Source organism: Myxine glutinosa, chromosome 10 (genome assembly GCF_964187855.1).
Source record: "Myxine glutinosa chromosome 10, kmMyxGlut1.1, whole genome shotgun sequence".
NCBI classification, from domain to species: Eukaryota; Metazoa; Chordata; class Myxini; order Myxiniformes; family Myxinidae; genus Myxine; species Myxine glutinosa.
Window position 1 is genome coordinate 42,501,881 of NC_136270.1, and position 19,818 is coordinate 42,521,698.

Sequence of the window (19,818 nt, forward strand, 5' to 3'; positions counted from 1 at the left end):
GTTGTCGAACTAGCCGGCATGGATACTACTTCTCTCTGTTCTCCCAGTAATTCCAGCTCCTTGAGTTTAAGTTCCTTCTGATACTCCATGTCACGTTCCTTTAACTCCCTTTGGGCTCTCCTTTCCTCGGCTCTTTCCTCTACTCTTCTTTCTTCTTCAGCTCTCCTTTCCTCTGCTCTTCTCTCCTCGAGTTCCTTTTCAGCTCTCCTTTCCTCTGCTCTTTCCTCTGCTCTTCTTTCCTCGAGTTCTCATTCCTGTTCTGCTCTTTCCTTTGCTCTTCTTTCCTCGGCTTTCCATTCCAACTCCGCCTAGAGTTTGAGATCTCGCGAGATCTTGGAGACGGCGGCAGGGATTTTCGAAGCTCCACACGGTCTCCACGTTTTTCGAAGTTAAGTCTGTTCACAATTGTATTTTGTCGAAACTGTATTTATCTTTCGGTGTGTGAAGTTATTGTGTGCAACTTTGGTTGTTTCTCGGTGCTTACTTTTCATAAATTGATCGTCTGTTTGCCGTGTCGTGTCTTGAGGCCTTGTACAGTGTGCACTGTACAACCTTGAGGCTTTGTTTTTCTCTCAGCGGTCCGTCTTTTGTGATCCAATAACTTTCGTTCTCTGTATTCCCAGTCTTTTCACCCATAGCCTACTTCCTTGTGTAAATCTCAACTCAAAAAAAAAACAAAAAAAAAAAAAACAAAAAAAACAAAAAAAAACAACATTTTCCTTCTCTGTTCTCATTCGTTTATTCATTCTTATTCGTTCGTTCGTTCTTCGACCACGTGTTTCTCCCCCATTTCCCCAGATAGTTTTCACTCATTAACCTTCAATGTTTACACTTTCCCCTCAAGTTATGTATTCCGTCATATTTTATAACACCTTTTTCTTCTTCTTCTTTAAAAGGCTGCTTTCGACTTGCTCACCAAATCCAATTCATCCCCAAAAAAATATCCATCTCCTATAGTGCCTTTTTTCTACATTCCCTAAACTCTCCTGCACTCCATCCTCCATCCAGCGTCCTTAAACGTATTTTTAACTCGAAGGTCACAAGAAACTCATTTTGCAATAAATGTTCGTTTCCCATAAATCGTACACTTTCAAAAATCCAATCTCACCCCTCCCCTCCAAATCTTCCCCATAACCCCTCCCCTCCAAATCTTCCCCATCACCCCTCCCCTCCAAATCTTCCCCATCACCCATCCCTTTCAAATCTCCCCCCTTGCCCCCTCCCTCCTAAACTACCCCCTCACCCCTCCCCGCCAAGACGCCCCCTCACCCCTCCCCTCCTAGACTCCTGCCTCACCCCTCCCCTCCAAATCTCCCCCATATCCCATCCCTTTCAAATCCCTCCCCTTGCCCCTTCCCTCCCAAACTCCCCCCTCACCCCTCCCCTTCAAATCTCCCCACCCTCATTGCTTCTCAATTTCCCCCCTCTCACGCCCCCTCCTCAAAGCGTCCTCCCCGCTTCTTCCCCCTTCAAACTCTCACCTCCATCTCCCCCAACCTTCTGCCTCGCTCTTCCCCCTCCTCAAATAACACCTCATTGTGGCTCACCCAATCACCATCAAACCTTTTGTCCGCCCCATCCTTCCCTTTCTCCGAGCTATTCTGAAATCTCTGACACACCTTCAACAGCTCTCCCTACCTCTTCCACCTCTTCCACATCTTACCCTACCCCTCCTCCCCCCTGTTCTGTATCTGATGCTCCCCCTTCCTCTTCATTAACGGTATGGACCTCAAACATCCGGGGCCTTCGTTCAAACTTAACTGATCTCTCCATACAGGTTGCTTCTGTCAAACCAGACGTGATCTGCTTAACAGAAACTTTCCTCCTTTATGATGTCTCTGATTCCATAGTATCTCTCCCGGGCTACTCCCTCCTCCGGTATGATAGACCTGAGCCTCGTCCTGGAGGCGGGGTTGCTATCTTTATCAAAAACTCTCTTCCTCACTCGCCCTGCACTGCACTCTCTCCACCTCACCCCCAGGAATACCTCTGGCTACGGCTTCCCCTTCGCTCCCACCTCTTGTTCATATGTGTGTTGTACCATCCACCAAACAGTGATGACTCAATCTACATCTCGCTGTCTGATGATATGGACCAACTTCTATCGACTCATCCCAACTCTCTCTTCCTCATATGTGGTGATTTCAACTGTCATCATGCCAGTTGGCTGGGTGTGGGTACCTCTCTCACCAGCCATGGCTCCTCAGCAAAGGACTTCTGCGACTCACTGGGACTGACACAATCTGTCAATTTCCCGACCCGGATCTCAGTCAACGGAACATCTTCTCTTCTGGACTTGGTTATGACTAACTTCCCTGAAAATGTCTGCTGCTCTTCTTCTGCTCCGATCGGATCATCTGATCATGTCCTTGTTAAAGTGGACATCTCTCTGACCATCCTCAGGGAGCCTGCTCAGCGTCGACGAGTCTGGCATTTCACTCAGGCCAACTGGCACGGTCTTCAAGCAGCCATCAATCATCTGGACTGGTCTCCCATCTCTACCACCTCTGACATCAACTCATCCTGGGAATTCTTCCAAAGTAAATTGCTCTCTGTCATGCACAGATTTATCCCATCTCGTCTTCAGTTGTCATACCCTTCCTCCCGTCCATGGTACACGGAATCTTGTGGTGAGGCTGTTGCCCAGAAACAACTTGCCTTCGTCTCCTGGAAAGCAAATCCAACGGAAGGAAATCTCATTTCCTTTCACAAAGCCCGAAACAAGTGTGTGTCCACCCTCAGGAGAGCCAGGAAACAATATCTCTCCGTTCTCAAGACCGAACTCTCTTATCTGTCTCCCTCTTCCAAATCCTGGTGGCGTCTGGTCAAATCCGTTTCTGGTGTTTGTTCCCCCTCCATCCCCTCCCTTACCTCAAACGGCTACACAGCTGACTCCGCACGTGAAAAAGCTGAATGCCTCAACTCTGTGTTTGCCTCTAAATCTTGTGTCCCAAACCCATCCCTCTCTGTACCCACCATACCCAGTCGTACCCTGCTGCTCCTGGACTCCGTGTCCTTTCCTCCTGACAAGGTGGAAAAGTTTCTGTCAACCCTCGACTCTGATTCTGCAACTGGACCCGACGGCATCAGCCCACGGGTCCTAAAATCCTGCTCTGCTGCTCTGTCTCACCCTCTCTCTGTTCTCTTCACCCTCTCTTTTGCTCAAGGTCAACTGCCATCTGCTTGGAAATCAGCCAACATCACCGCTTTGCACAAAAAAGGTGCAAAAACAGATCCTAGCAACTACAGACCAATCAGCCTTCTCCCAATTATCAGCAAAGTCATGGAATCCATCATTGCTTCGGATATGAAATCTTTCCTCTTCTCCAATGGCTTGATCTCTGATCATCAATTTGGTTTCAGACCAGGTCACTCTACTCTGGACATGCTGCTTCTGCTGTCTCAACAATGGATGGAGGTCCTCAATGCCAAACAGGAAATTAGAGCTGTCTCCCTCGACATATCACGTGCCTTCGACACGGTCTGGCACCCCGCTCTGCTCACCAAACTCTCCTCCTTTGGTATCCATGGAAATCTCCACGCATGGCTGGCGGACTTCCTCTCTAGTCGTCGTCAACGTGTGGCCCTGAATGGGTTTCTCTCATCTCCTCTTCCTGTTCAGGCTGGAGTTCCCCAAGGCAGTGTTCTGGGCCCCGTGCTTTTTCTGGTCTTCATCAATGATCTCTCTGACTCTCTCGAAAATCCTCTCTATCTCTTTGCTGATGACTCCACTCTCTGCCGCTCCATTCCTCTTCCCTCAGATCGGCAGTCTGCTGCCTCCTCACTCTCTGAAGACCTGGACAAAATCACAGACTGGTCAAACAAGTGGAACATGTCTTTCAATCCTGACAAATCTCACACCCTTACTATGTCTCTCCGAAAAGATCGACTGGACAACCCTCCCATCTACTTTCTCAACAATCCTCTCCAAGAAGTTCTGTCGCTCAAGATTTTGGGTCTCACTATCTGCCATGATCTTTCTTGGGAAAACCACATTTCCAAGCTGGCCTCCAAAGCCAGTCGCCGACTGGGCATCCTCCGTCGTGCGAAGTCCTTCCTCGGCACACCTGAGCTCCTCACCACATACAAGGCTTTCATCCGCAGCTCAATGGAATACTGTTCTCCCCTATGGGCCGGTGCTCCTGCCTCACACCTAGCTCGGCTTCACGCTGTTGAAACCAAAGCTTTCAGAATTATTGGAATCTCCCGCGATGAAGCTATCTCTGAGGGCCTTTCACTCACTCACCGCAGGCAGGTAGGTGGTCTTTCTGTCTTCTACCGACTCCTCTCCGGCCTTGCACCCCCAGCTCTCTCTGTGCTCTGTCCCCCAAATATTCCTACAGGTCGCACAAGATCTGCCAGCAACCCTCTGATGGTTAAACTGCCGAAATCTCGGCTCTCTGCTCACCTTCACTCTTTCATTCCTCTTTTCTCCCGCCTCTGGAACAAACTCCCTCACTCCCTTCAATCCCACTCCTCCCTCCAGGTCTTTAAAACAGCTGTTCACCACCATCTCTTATCTTCCCCCATCCAAAACCTTGATCTTTTCTACCCCCGCTAATTCACCCCAGATCCACCTTGTTTGAAATTCCAACTTCTTTCCTGGAAGTCCTGGCAGTGTCCATATGTTTTATACCTCTCCCACCGCCCCCTTCCCACGCCCCCCCCCCCAAGCCCTCGCCCTCTCTCAGATCTCTCGATGTCTCCATGTCTCTCGGTCACTGCTCTCAAATGTTGTGTTTGTGTCCTTCCCCCTCTCTCCCCATCTTGTCTACCGCTCCCTATGTTATGTTTTATGTGTCGGTTTGTCTTTCTGTGTGATTAATGTTCGCTCTTTCACGAGCCTCGACCTTGTATACAAAAAAAAAAACCAAAAAAAATAAAATAAAATAATTTTTTTTAACCTTTCCCAGCTCTGCAGTTGCATCTCCATTTTCCGGAGCTCCACATTTCCTTTTTCCTCAGGTAACCAATCCAAGGCTACCTCTTCCCATGTTCCTTGTCCCACTAGAGACTCCACCACCAATGTCTGCATCTCTGCTTTCTTCATATTAACTCGGACCTCCAAGATAAAATATTTGGCCAATATCATGAGTTCCGATCTTTTTAACGCCTGGAACTGTGCCTCATTAGGGGACGCCGCAAACTTTTCTGCGTCAAACACCATGGTGACTATCAGTTAGCACCTGTTAACCTTCACACACAAAAAAAAATCCAACTTTTTGAAAAATTTGGGAATGTTAGAAAAATCCAAATTTGGGAATTTTGGGAATGTTAGGGAATTCTATCCTGGACGAGGCCCCCAATTTCTGTTACGTGCTCCTCCCCAAACCCCGGTCACGGTGTACCTCCGAGCCCCGAGACGAGTCACGGCAGAAAGATGTGTTATTCTGTGTGTCAAAGATCAATGGTGAAACCACACCAATTGTTACCAACAAACAAGTATTGTATTAAGGTCACACAAGAATAACAGTACAATAACAATATTAATCAATTGTACAACCAATATATCATTCCTATGATGGTACCATCAGTTTCGTACAATATAACTGACTGTGCTCCAAGTGAGCGAAAAGAACATTCCCAATGTCTCTGTCCCGGCTTCAAGCCAAAGTCGATCCACGCTCCAGTGATCATCAGAACGATGTTGTATCGAGACTAGAATCCCGTTTGGTTGACAGTCACACTGCCAAAGATGTGCAAAGGTACCCTCAAGAGGCTACTGGGAAATCACACCTTTGGGTATGGATGTTCAACGGCTCCCCACACGACGAACCGCAAATTGCCACTTGAAATCCACGTTACACATGCAAACCAAGCTAACGGCTGGATGCGTTGAAATGGTTGGAGCGAGGTGAAAAACCTGGAGTGATGCGAAATCAGGCGCGAGGCAAAATGGCCAACGGTCCGTTCTCGAGACGTAACGGCACTCCAATGATTCTCTTCGGAATCAACCGCAAAACCTGTCATGCAGGTTTATCTGTCACAGCGATAACAACTCTGTCGCATAAATCCCTTTCCCAGGAAACCCCAAAGTTCACTAGTGACCCCTGTTTGCCAGCGTTTGATCAAAACCTCAACGCAGCTCGGCTCCTTCTCCGACCTCACTTGCTCCGCCTCCTTTTGCTCTTCCTCTTCCTCTTCTTCCTTTTAGTCCGGTTCCCGATCCGGTTTCCGGTTTCGTTTAAAACACTAACTTTTTTTTACCTTTTGAAAACAGCTATCTCTATTTCACTTAAACGATAACAATAATAGTACATGCAACCAAAAATGTTTACAGTGGATGAGAACCACAACAACGGAAGTGACGAATCCATAACACCAACACTCGAGAGAAGAAATTCGAGTAAGTCCTTTTAAAAGATTACTGTAATAATTGTGAATTGATTTGAATGGTGCTTGTAGTTGTTTCACACTTGTGCCCTTGTACTTAGGCAGTTAAGACCGAAAAATAGGGCGTATCGTTCATTTTTTCAGGAAAGCACCAAATTTGGCACAGATTTAGTATGGACCTATACAATTGTTTTCCTGAGGGGCGCCCAAAAATTCAGAACCCCTGGTGGCCGCCATATTGAATTTCAACATGACCGCCCTCTGTGACCTATTTCCCTCAATAACTTCTATACTATGAGCGATAACACCACAGTTCCAGTGTCTTACCCCATGTTTTCATGGTCTCTGAATCCAATGGGATCAATTGCATAAAGATTGGCATCCATCATCATTAATTTCAAGATGGCCGCCATGGTGTTTCCATTTTCCTTGAATCTCATAGTATTTTAGGTAAAATTTCAATTCCAAGTGATACACATTGTTTTATTGGTCTCTGATAACAATGGAATGGTATTAATTAATCAAAGTTGCACACAGTTGCAGTTTTAACTTAAAATATTGTGGGCACTTGAAAGGTGGAGGCTCTCGCACAGACGCGTAGTACTACAAGCACTGTCCATCGCAGTCACACAGTGATGTGCAGGGCAGATTTGCCCTGGAGCATTTACAGTTGCCTTTACAGGCCGACTTACAATGGCAGCTTATAAGCTCTGAACATGCCTCCTGTTTCAGTGGTATTGTGGTCCAAATTGGTGTCCAATAAGTCCCTGTTTTCATCCAGCCCCAATCAGCTGGTGATGGAAGTTCTGGGTAGGGCACAAGTGCCTGACTCCATACGTGTCCAGCCTGAAAACATGCACGTTTTAGGTGTTGTTCGAAGGCGTCTGCTGTTGGGGGAATGTGATCAATTGTTCTTGCCTTCTTCGTGAACAAGTGTCGGCACATGTCATTCACTGTCTTTATCTCGGTAGTCCGGTCATAGAGGATGGCAACATATCTTTCTGGACTCGGACTTCCTGCGGCCAAGGCCAGTGGCAATTTTATGGATGGCAAGGTAGCGGTAGCTTTTACCAGTGCCAATGGCAATCCAGAGTTCCTCCACACCGTATGACTGGTAGGTAAAGTAGTGTGCTATTGCCAAGACCACAATATCAGAATCTACAGTTCGAATCAATACCCGTTTTCTCCCCTTTTTCACGGCATCCAGGACATTTTTTTGGATTTTTTGAATTTTCTGAATTTTTGGGCGCCCCTCAGGAAAACAATTGTATAGGTCCATACTACATCTGTGCCAAATTTGGTGCTTTCCTGAAAAAATGAACGATGCTTCCTCTTAACTGCCTAACTATTGCCAGTAAATCGGACGGCTGCTCTATAAACACTTCAGTGCAGTCAATAATAACTGCACATTTCCTGAAAATTTCCTGAAAATTTCCTGAACGATGACGGCATACTGAGACGTAGAGCGTCAGGACTGGGCCAGTGCATCAGAGACTGAGTCTTTACAAACATTACATCAAGAACGCGGTGGAAGTTTCGTGAAACAGTTGACTGGCTGACTCCGAATCTGTAAGCTCGGTCCTCGTCAAAAATGTTCAATCGCAACTTCATGAGGAACATTAGCACTTGACCAAACTGAGTTTTTTACACGTTGGGAGAGCACGTGATGTAAACGTGAAGAGTGGCAAAAAAATTGCCCAACAAGGAAGTCCCGTGTAAACTCGGAGTTTTGCATCGTTGTTCTGAAAGTGTTCTTCCTGCATAGTACATGGTGTTGTGTCATTGTAGTGCAAAATTTGCTACACTAGTGGAACCAATGTTTTTTGGAATCCTTATACCCTAGGCAACAAGACCTGAGTTGGTTCCATTTTTTTCAATGGCGTCTTTGGCGGCCATTTTGAAAGTCAAAATGGCCGTCATTTTTTGCAATTTTGTATGTATCTTTTCACATAAAACACTTTGATTAACCATTTTTTCTGGCATTTATGTCATTCCTTGTATAGTACTTGTACAGCTACAGTCTCGTATTCTGATACATCTGGGGGAACTCGTTGATAGACAGCAAGAGCAGTCCCATGGAATGTGTTCCGTCCATCAGCTGTGTCTACCTTGGCATCTATGTTATCAGCTGAGCATCTGATTGGTAGATTTTTCAACAGTCCTGGAGGCACGTAAACGCCATTGAATTCATTCATATTCTCTTGGACTGTGGTGGCAATCTTTGAAGTGATCTCCTTTACACGTTGATATGAAACACCAACGCCACTCTGGTACAACATGTCTATGTCTCTGCGACTGCGGCCCCTAATGCCGCAGTCGCTCCGCAGTCGCAGAGCATATGTCTCTAGCATGATGGCTATGGAGTGAAAGTCCCACCCCTAATGGCGTTTCAGTTGTGAACCTGAAGGTTGAAGTTGAGGACTTTGGCTGATATTGCACCTGCCGATCAGATTTGAACTCCTGGATGACGTGCTGTCCAATAAGTGCACATGTTCCATTTATCTTTTCATTGCGTGATTGTGTTTTGGTGGTGGCTGCTCCCTGGAAATTTGAAATTGCACATTTGAAATTGGCATGAGCAACGTCAACCAAAGGTTCAGGAGTTCTCTCTTGGCAGAATACACAAAGTTCGTAACTTGTGCATTGCTTCTTAGAAGGCGGCTCTTCAAACGATGACATGATGCGGCGGTGAAGCTGAAGTCCAACTTGTCTATGAATTCCTGTAAGATAAAAAAGAATAAAGCAAATGTTCATATTTCTTTCATTATTGTAATTATAGTTATCTATGTGTAGTTTAAGACTGTAGAAATTAGAATACATACAAAATTGCAAAAAACGGCGGCCATTTTAAAATTCAAAATGGCCGCCAAAGACGCCATTGAAAAAAATGGGACCAACTCAGGTCTTGTTGCCAAGGGTATGTAGATGCAAAAAAACATTGGTTCCACTAGCGTAGCAAATTTTTGCACTTACATATAATAATTCTACATAACACCATGTACTAGCAGACCTGTTGCTCTTATCTTTTCTTCCAGGTCGCACACTTGAGTTCTGAGGGTAATATTGTCCTTCTGTAGTTCCTCCAGGTTTTTTTCCAGTGCACGAATGTCTCTGAAAGACAGTTCTGTTTGGGTTTCAGTCCCTCCAACAGGTGGAATCTGCTCATTAATGCTCAGGATTTGCATTGTGTAGTTCCAGCAGTATTGCTGCAGTAGCAGTAGTGCTTGCCCTCTGAGAGGGGGCGAACTTCATATGCATAAGGTCCATAAGGGGAAGGGGACACTTTGCCCTGGAAACTGCTTCCAACGGCATTGCTGCTGCCCTCCTAGCAGGTGGCAGAACCAGGTGCACGCGACATTTAAAATCCCCCCAAGAAGTTTTCATTTGCAAAAACAGTTCCCTGGGCGTCTCCAGGCGGTGTTTTGTATGACCGGTTAAACTTCTCCAAACATCCAAGTACCAACTAACACCAAATTCAGTACACGACAGTAAATCAAACCCGACGAGCACTTCCGAGTCTCTTGAGTGAAATTCACACCAAGCCGAAAATTTGTCTTTTGTATTTTAAAATTTCCTTTTTTTTGTTAAAATTCAAAATGCAATATTGTCCTCTAGTGGTGTAGCTGGCGGCAAGAAGGCATACCTTCATGTGGTGTAGCTGGCGGCAAGAAGGCATACCTTGGTGTGGTGTAGCTGGCGGCAAGAAGGCATACTTTGATGTGGTGTAGCTGGCGGCAAGAAGGCATACTTTGATGTGGTGTAGCTGGCGGCAAGAAGGCATACCTTGATGTGGTGTACATTTTAGAGTGTGACGTATTTGATTTTGCACCTTATTGAGGTAAAATCCTATTTAACTCAGAGAAAGTAAAAATGTAATATGAGTTGGAGGTTTTGCAGGTTATTTTTTAAAGGGAAATGAGGGGGATGAGTTGTGGGATTTAATTCATTTAAATTTAAAGCGTCATCCGATACGAAGCGGGCGGGAAATATGGAACGTGTTGAATGTAAAGGGCATGGTAAGTGGTTTCTATTTATCATCATAATCATTGGTGTTATTTATTGTATTGACCATTTTTGTTTAATCGTTTTTATTATCGCGGTTAATTTATGAAGTAAACGCGATGTCTGCTTTGTTTTGTTCGTTAAAAATTGCACGACGAGCGATGACAGATGGTTGGAGGAGGTTGAAAGTGAATTGATAGAGTTTTGAAGGAAAAGGAGTGAAAAGTTTGAGGAGCGTTAGTGTTAAGACATTTCACCATACATGACACATAGTACATACATGACACATACATGACATATACATGCCACATACATGATACATACATGACACATATATAATACATTAAAGCGCGGCGTTACGCGCGCTGCTTGTGAGCAAGGAGGAAGCGGACAAGCGGTAACATATAAACGTCTTTATTGTAAGACTACACTGTAACCCTGAACTCCTCCGGACTGGTCGCCCGGTGTATATCATAAGGCCACGCCTACCCCTCGGGCGTGGCCACCGCCCACTTGGTGCGTGGAATGATGTCACCACGCCAGTGGGCTTTTGTGTCCGCCACACGCGCCCCCCCAGAATTCCCGCGCACCTGGAGGGCCAGTTTGCGGGGCAGACGAATGACCCGGCCGAAGCGCCCCCTGGCGATCGGCGGCGTCCGGGGTGCAGGGATACCAGGTGGGGTGCCCCTGGCTGCCCCTGGGATGGGTGCAGGACCGGGGGGCGCCGTGGCGGCGGGGCTGGGCGGTGCCGGGGGTCCGCCCGCAGGAGGGCGGCCCCGACGTGGGGGTCGGGCCACTGGCGGTGGATGGGCCACATCGAGGTGGGCCGGCTTGAGGCGGTCTACCGAAACGCGGTCAGGAGTACCGCCGATGTCCAGGGTGAAGTGCTTCGCCCCGGTCTCCAGCACGCGGAAAGGCCCGTCGTACGGGGGCCGCAGTGGTGTCCGATGGGCATCGTGGCGGACGAAGACGTACTCCGCCGTGCGAAGCTCCGGGGCGACGTGCGTCGGTGGGTGCCCGTGGCATGCCGTTGGCACCGGGGCGAACCTCTGGGCGGTCTCTTGCAGAGCGGAGCGCTGCTGTGCCGCGGACCATGGTGCCGTGGAATCGGGGAGGAACTCACCCGGCACCCGCAGCGGTTGCCCGAAGACCAACTCCGCCGCGGATGCGCGCAGGTCCTCCTTGGGCGCCGTCCGGAGGCCCAGCAGGACCCAGGGGAGCCTGTCGACCCAGCCGCCGTCGCGGAGGGTGGCCCGGAGCGCGGCCTTCAATGAGCGGTGAAATCGCTCACACAGGCCGTTAGCCTGGGGGTGGTAGGCCGTGGTTCGGTGCAGCCGGACCCCGAGCCCCTGCGCAACCGCCCCCCAGAGCTCCGAGGTGAACTGGGGGCCGCGGTCGGATGAGATGTCTGAGGGGGCGCCGAACCGGGCGACCCAGGTGGCGATGAAAGCCTGCGCGACATCGGCCGCCGTTGTCGACGCCAAGGGCACGGCCTCCGGCCACCGGGTGGTGCGGTCCACCATGGTGAGGACGTAGGTGAAACCCCGCGAGGGGGGCAGAGGTCCCACCAGGTCCACGTGGACGTGGTCAAACCGGCGTTCCGGCACCGTGAACGGGGCCAACGGGGCCTGGGTGTGCCGGTGCACCTTGGCGCGCTGGCACGCGAGGCACGTCCTGGCCCAGCCACGGACGGCCTTCCGGAGGCCATGCCAGACGAACTTGTCGGCGATCAGCCTTTGGGAGGCCCTCGCGCCCGGGTGGGACAGGCCGTGGATGGCGTCAAACACCTGGCGCTGCCAGCCCACGGGCACAATGGGGCGAGGACGCCCGAGGGAGACGTCGCACAAGAGGGCCGCGCCCGCGCCGTCGAACGGCACCTCGGTGACGCGGAGGCCCGTGACGGCGGTCCGCAAGGCCTGGACGTCGGGGTCAGCGGCCTGGTCCGCTGCCATCCGGGCATAGTCGATGCCGAGGTGGACTGCGTGGGCGACGGCCCGGGAAAGGCAATCCGCCACCGGGTTGTCCTTCCCCGCGACGTGCTGGATGTCCGTCGTGTACTCGGACACGGCCGAGAGGTGACGCTGCTGCCGGGCCGACCACGGCTCGGTGACCTTGCCCATCGCGAAGATCAGCGGCTTGTGGTCGACGAAGGCAGTGAACGCCCGGCCCTCGAGCAGATGGCGGAAGTGCCTGACCGCCAAGTGAAGTCCGAGCAACTCGCGGTCGAAGGTACTGTAACGGCGTTCGGGCGGGCGAAGCTGCCGGCTAAAGAACGCCAGCGGTTGCCAAGCTCCACGCACCCATTGCTCGTGCACCGCGCCCACCGCGTAGTCCGAGGCATCGGTGGTGAGGGCGATCGGTGCATCGGGCGCCGGGTGCGCGAGCATGGTGGCGTTAGCCAAGGCGAGCTTCGCGCCCGTGAACGCCGTGTCCATCTGCTCGGTCCAGGTAACGTCGCCTTTGCCCGGCTTACCTCGGAGAGCTTCGTGCAGGGGGCGCAGGAGCTGGGCGATACGGGGCAGGAACCGATGGTAAAAGTTCACCATGCCCAGGAACTCCTGCAGCCCTCTGATCGTGCGGGGGCGCGGAAACCCCTTCACCGCCTCCACCTTGGCCGGCAGGGGGACGGCGCCGTGCCTCGTGACATGGTGCCCCAGAAAATCGATTGTGGCGGCGCCGAACCGGCACTTTGCTGGGTTCACAATCAGGCCATGCTGGCCCAGGCGTTCGAAGAGCGTGCGGAGGTGGCGTAGGTGCTCTTCGCGGGACGCGCTGGCGACGAGGATATCGTCCAGGTAGACGTAGACAAAATCCAAGTCGCGCAGGACGCTGTCCATCAGTCGCTGGAACGCCTGAGCCGCATTCTTCAGACCGAAGGGCATGCGCAGGAACTCGAAGAGTCCGAATGGCGTGATGACCGCCGTCTTCGGGACGTCCTCCGGCCTGACGGGGACCTGATGGTAGCCGCGTATGAGGTCCACCTTCGAGAAGAAGGACCTGCCCGCCAAACGGGCGGAAAAGTCCTGAATGTGGGGGACGGGGTAGCGGTCGGGAGTCGTGGCGTCATTGAGACGGCGATAGTCCCCGCACGGTCGCCATCCCCCGCAGGGCTTCGACACGATGTGCAGCGGCGACGCCCAAGCGCTCTCGGAGCGCCGAACGATGCCGAGTCGCTCCAGGGTAGCGAACCCCGCTTTTGCCACCGCCAGCTTCGTCGGCTCGAGGCGGCGTGCCCGGGCGTAGACCGGTGGCCCGACGGTGGGGATGTGATGGGCCACCCCGTGCTTGACGGCCCCCGCCGAGAAGGTGGGCCGCGTGAGGGCCGGGAAGCCGGCGAGGAGGCGGGTGAATGCGTCCGCTGCCGGAAGCGTACAGACCAACGTGGCCGGAACCGAATCGTTCGGCAAGCCGCTTGGCAAGCCGCTCGTTGAGCTGGGCAACGCACAAGCGAGCGAGCTGAACGTCTCGGCCTGGACAAGCCGTCTGCGCTTGACGTCGACCAGGAGCCCATTAGCGCACAGGAAGTCCGCGCCAAGCAGTGCCATGGGCACGTCGGCGGTGACGAACGTCCATCGGAAAACCTGCCCTCCAAACCGCAGAGAGAGGCAGCGTTTTCCTTACGTACGGATGGGCGTCCCGTTCGCGGCAAGCAGCGCGGGGCCCCCACCCGCGGCGTGCTTGTCTGACGTGCCGGCGGGAATGACACTCACCTGCGCTCCCGTGTCGCACAGGTAACGGCGCCCGGAGAAGGTGTCCGTTATGAACAGCAGGCTGCTCGAACGGCCGGCGCTCATCGCCACAATTGAGCGCCGGCCCGGGCATTTCCCGACCCGTTGAAGGAGCACGGCGGATGACACCGCCGAGCTTCGTGGCCGAACTTGGCGTGGAACCAGCACCAGGTGGTGGAGCTGGAGGAGCGCGGCTGGCTCCGCCAGGCCGGTGGAGTCGACGGGTTTCCCCGCGGTGGCGGTTTTCGCCGCGGCGGTGGGCGGGGCGTGGCGGCGTTCACGAGGTGCGTATCAGCATGCTGCTGAACTTCAGCGTGCTGTAGAAGATGATGCTGTGGAACATCAGCGTCGAAGGCCGTGACGGCCACGCCAACGCTCGCCCGCGTGTCCGAAGCGGCGAAGTACTTGTCCGCCTCGGCCGCCAATGCTCGGGGTTCCGTTAGCCCGGTCCCGGCCAACGCGAGGCGAACCTGCGCTGGAAGTTGGCGACGGAAAAGCGCCCGGAATAGCGAACCGGGGGCTTCGTCGCCCAACAGTGACAGCATATGGTCCATTCGGACCGACGGTTGCGTCTCACCGAGCTCGGGGAGATCCAGGAGGCGGTCGGCCCGTGCGTCGTCCGTGAGGCTGAACGTGGCTTGGAGTAGCCGCTTGAGTGCCTCGTACTTGTGGCCGTCCGGTGGGTGGCGAAGGACGGACACAACTCGAGCGGCCGTGCCGGGCCCGAGGGAGGCGACGACGTGGCAGTAGCGCGTGTCATCGCCGGTGAGGTGCCGAAGCTGAAATTGGGCTTCGGCCTGGACGAACCAGACTTCGGCCTGAGCCTCCCAAAATTCCGGAAGTTTGACGAAGGCGGCCATGGCGATGGCGTCGCGTGTGGAAGGATCGCTCCGGCAGATCCAACTTCGAGGGTCACCAGTAAAGCGCGGCGTTACGTGCGCTGCTTGTGAGCAAGGAGGAAGCGGACAAGCGGTAACATATAAACGTCTTTATTGTAAGACTACACTGTAACCCTGAACTCCTCCGGGCTGGTCGCCCGGTGTATATCATGAGGCCACGCCTACCCCTCGGGCGTGGCCACCGCCCACTTGGTGCGTGGAATGATGTCACCACGCCAGTGGGCTTTTGTGTCCGCCACAACATACTGTATATACAGTGCGTCCGTAATGAATAAACAGCCCGTTCAGGCGACGTGTTGTTTATACGAATCCCATATAACCAGTGTATGTACTGCATGAATCCCATATAACCAGTGTATGTACTACCTGAATCCCATATAACTAGTGTATGTACTGCATGAATCCCCATATAACCAGTGTATGTACTGCATGAATCCCATATAACCAGTGTATGTACTACCTGAATCCATATAACTAGTGTATGTACTGCAGAATCCCATATAACCAGTGTATGTACTGCATGAATCCCATATAACCAGTGTATGTACTACATGAATCCCATATAACTGGTGTATGTACTACATGAATCCCATATAACCAGTGTATGTACTGCATGAATCTCATATAACCAGTGTATTTACAACATGAATCCCATATAACCGGTGTATGTACTACATTAATCCCATATAACCAGTGTATTGTTGCGGATATGGGATTTGGCCTCCATCCATATCCGCTTGTAAATATTCCCCTATTTCCCCAATACTCCCCAACTATCCCCAATCCCCCATTCCCTAGTCCCATTGTCTGTAAACAACACTCTGTAGAACCGACCTTCCCCTTTTCCCCCCATTAAATGTCGTACCCAGGTTCACCGCATCTCACGTAGACAACTATAGGACATCTTGCTAGTTATTCTTAGTCTATGTCAGTTAAGGACTCGTTTCCATTAATTCTGACTCTTCGTTGCACCAGAATGTGATTGTATGGCACCAGTAGTAAGTTTAGGACCTCCCAATACCTCCCCACAATCTCATCTCCGCATCCTCCCATGAAACTACAACAACAACAACAACTACAACAACAGCGGGGAGTGTGCGTCCTCACTCCGGCTTGGTTAGCCGCCATTGCCCATGTGCTCCGACGGGGTTACCACGAAGGGGCTGACTGTCAGCTCCTCGTCAAGGGCGGAGCCCGGTAACCCCCCGCACCCAATAAGAAGCGGCGGGCCGATTCCATCTGGGGCGGAGCTAACGAGCCGAGGGCGTGTCACTCCCCGCTGGATATACGCAGCCACTTACCGGAGGTGACGTCAGATGCGCCTCAGCCACGAAGGAGAAACAGACGCCACCTCCAGCGCGACGATACCTACCCGCATCTTTGGACCGGACCGGGTCGATTCTGCCCCTGAGCCAAGGTGCACCTTGAGCCATCGATCTGCCCTTCCTTGCCATCAATCCCTGTGTGAGTCAGTCTTGTCCCGTTTGTCTGTGGTCTGTCGGGAATAAGATAAGACCGTGTATAAGTGCCCACCTTTCTGTGCTGTACCTCTGTGCCGTGTAATCTAATCGTTCTGCATAACCCATATTATATCCTCCTCCGGAGGTCTTGAGAACTGTACCCCTGGTGTCGTGTCATTTAATCCCAGCCGCTGTGTCCTTTCCTTCATTGATTTAGCATAGCGCGATTCGGCCAACGTTCGAGTGTAATCGGGTAACTTGTGCGAACACGGCGGCCATTCTGCTCGGCCCAGCATAACATCTTAATAAGTCGTGTCCGTAACAGTATGTACTGCATGAATCCCATATAACCAGTGTATGTACTGCATGAATCCCATATAACCAGTGTATAAAAAACAGTGTATGTAGTACGTGTATGTACTACGTACTACAGTGTATGTAGTACGTTAATCCCATATAACCAGTGTATGTACTACAAGATTCCCATATAACCAGTGTATGTAGTACGTTCATCCCATATAACCAGTGTATGTACTACAAGATTCCCATATAACCAGTGTATGTAGTACGTTAATCCCATATAACCAGTGTATGTACTACAAGATTCCCATATAACCAGTGTATGTACTACATGATGATGTACATGGTTATGTGTAAATGGTTATGTCACCTGATGATGTTCATTGAATCGGTTGTTTGTTCGTTGTTGTTTCGTATGTCGACTGTGGCTGCTGGTTGCATCATTGCTGGAAATGCGGCTGTGCTGCTGATGAAGATTCCTATGAGTTAAATCGCCCCTGTTAGTGTTACCTGTAAGCAGGTACTCATTTTGCCGACCTGGTGTTATTTAACGGCACGACAGGGGCTTCAACTCGAGGCCCTAATATCTCAAGGCAGCCACCTTAACCGTTAAGCCAACACCAGACTTGGTGTGTTCGTTATGAGCTGTGGGTTGTTTGCTCACCTGGACTTCAGTCAGGTGAGGTTATATGTGATTGGGTGAATGAGTTTGTAAACACTTCAGTAATTATCGCTTGAACCAAACACACGATTTGGATGAAATTTGGCAACAAGCTTCATATCTGATGCATAACGAAGGTTTATTGACCACATCAAAATCTGCACTCATTGAGGGGGTCTATGGTGAGGGGGGGGTGGGGGGGGTGTGGAGCGTTATGATATGTGTATATAGTTATAATTATACACCGCACCTTTCCTATGCCATCTCCAGGCATTGCAAATCGTCATTGCTGGGCACCGAAGGGGGCTCGGCAGTGACGCACGCTGAAAGGGAGTACTCAGTTTTCACTCTGTTTTCTTGTTTGTTTGTTTTCTTTCTTGTTTGTTTGTTTGTCCGGGCGATATCTCAGCCATCCTTTGAGCTAGGAAGCTGAAATTTCGGCACAATAGTGAGCAAGTCCTTTGTCAAAAACGGTATTTTTGTACACCGCTCCTTTCCTATGCCATCTCCAGGCATTGCAAATCGTCACTGCTGGGCACCGAAGGGGGCTAGGCATTGATGCACGCTGAAAGGGAGTATTCAGTTTTCACTCTGGTTGTTGTCCACCGCACCTTTCCTATGCCATCTCCAGGCATTGCAAATCGTAATTGCTGGGCACCAAAGGGGGCTCGGCAGTGACGCACGCTGAAAGAGAGTACTCAGTTTTCACTCTGGTTGTTGTACACCGCTCCTTTCCTATGCCATCTCCAGGCATTGCAAATCGTCATTGCTGGGCACCGAAGGGGGCTCGGCAGTGACGCACGCTGAAAGGGAGTACTCAGTTTTCACTCTGGTTGTTTGTTTGTTTGTTTGTTTGTTTGTTTGTTTTCTTGTTGTACACCGCTCCTTTCCTATGCCATCTGCAGGCATTGCAAATCGTCATTGCCGGGCACCAAAGGGGGCTCGGCAGTGACGCACGCTGAAAGAGAGTACTCAGTTTTCACTCTGGTTTCTTTCTTGTTTGTTTGTTTTCTTGCTTGTTTGTTTTCTTTCTTGTTTGTTTTCTTTCTTGTTTGTTTGTCCGGACGATATCTCAGCCATCCTTTGAGCTAGGAAGCTGAAATTTCGGCACAATAGTGAGCAAGTCCTTTGTCAAAAACGGTATTTTTTTTTTTGATTAATCAATAAATTGAGGAGTTATTTAATTATTAGCGATTAATTAAGTACTTATTTAATTAATCAAATTTCCTTTCTCTTCTGACCATTAACTCAGGCACCTTTTGAGTTAGGAAGCTGATATTTGGACATGCCAATGACCAGGTGATTTGGCTGCAAAGGATATTTTTGATTTATTAATTAATCAATTAATCGATTAATTATTTAATTATTTGATTAATGACAAAAAATTAAAAAAAATTTAAGTTACAGATTCTGATGAAATAGTGGTAGTTTATGTGTTCTCTGACCGAATTGATTAATAATTTAATTTTTTTATGATTATTATTTATTTATTTTCATTATTAATCATTTATTTATTTTCTTTCTCATTTGGCCAATATCTCAGGCACCTTTTGAGCTGGGAAGCTAATATTTGGACATGAGTGACCAAGTGATGTGGCTATCAAGGATATTTTTGATTTATTGATTAATCATTTCATCTATTAATTATTTATTGATTAATCGATTAATTATTTATTGAATAATCAATTAATTATTTAATTTTTTATAAATGACTTATTTAATTAAATTTCTAAAAGATACATCTTCGGATGAAGCACTAGTGGTTTAGTTATGCGATTAGCCAATTGATTATGAAAATATTTTGTGATAATCTTTTATTGATTTTAATTATACAATTAATCAATCAATTAGCGTACACCTCTCCCTCCCAATGCAGCCTCAATGAGCTGCACTGCGGTATTGCCGGGCGCCGGAGGCGCCCCGGTAATGCCGCGCTGCAGCATATTTAATTATTTGGCATGGGGCGGTGTACTTTGAATGTATGTGTACTTGTTTTTTTTCTTGTTTTCTTGCTTTCTTGTTTGTTTGTCCGGGCGATATCTCAGCCATCCTTTGAGCTTGGAAGCTTAAATTTCGGCACAATAGTGAGCAAGTCCTTTGTCAAAGACGGTATTTTTTGTTTTTTGATAAATCAATTAATTGAGGAGTTATTTAATTATTAGCGATTAATTAAGTACATGTTTAATCAAATTTCCTTTCTCTTCTGACCATTACCTCAGGCACCTTTTGAGTTAGGAAGCTGATATTTGGACATGCCAATGACCAGATGATTTGGCTGCAAAGGCTATTTTTGATTTATTAATTAATCAATTAATCGATTAATTGATTAATTATTTGATTAATGACCAAAAAATTTTTTTTTTTAAAGTTACAGATTCTGATGAAATGGTGGTGGTTTATGTGTTCTCTGACCGAATTGATTATTAATTTAATTT

At 49.6% G+C, this 19,818-nt stretch overlaps 1 protein-coding gene across 3 annotated transcripts in view; it reads left to right on the top strand.

Moving 5' to 3' along the window:
* TTF2 (transcription termination factor 2) overlaps positions 1-19,818 on the top strand; it is a 107,162-nt gene that overhangs the window by 11,148 nt on the left and 76,196 nt on the right. Inside the window, exon 2 of one of the 3 annotated variants that reach the window (XM_078785591.1) lies at positions 6,281-6,346. The exons of 1 other annotated variant lie outside the window; for it this stretch is intronic. In XM_078785591.1, the coding sequence (XP_078641717.1) occupies positions 6,281-6,346 (66 nt within the window). Of the gene's footprint in view, positions 1-6,280; positions 6,347-10,279; positions 10,350-19,818 lie in introns of those variants that run through there. One more of the 3 variants, XM_068127539.2, reaches the window with a different exon arrangement.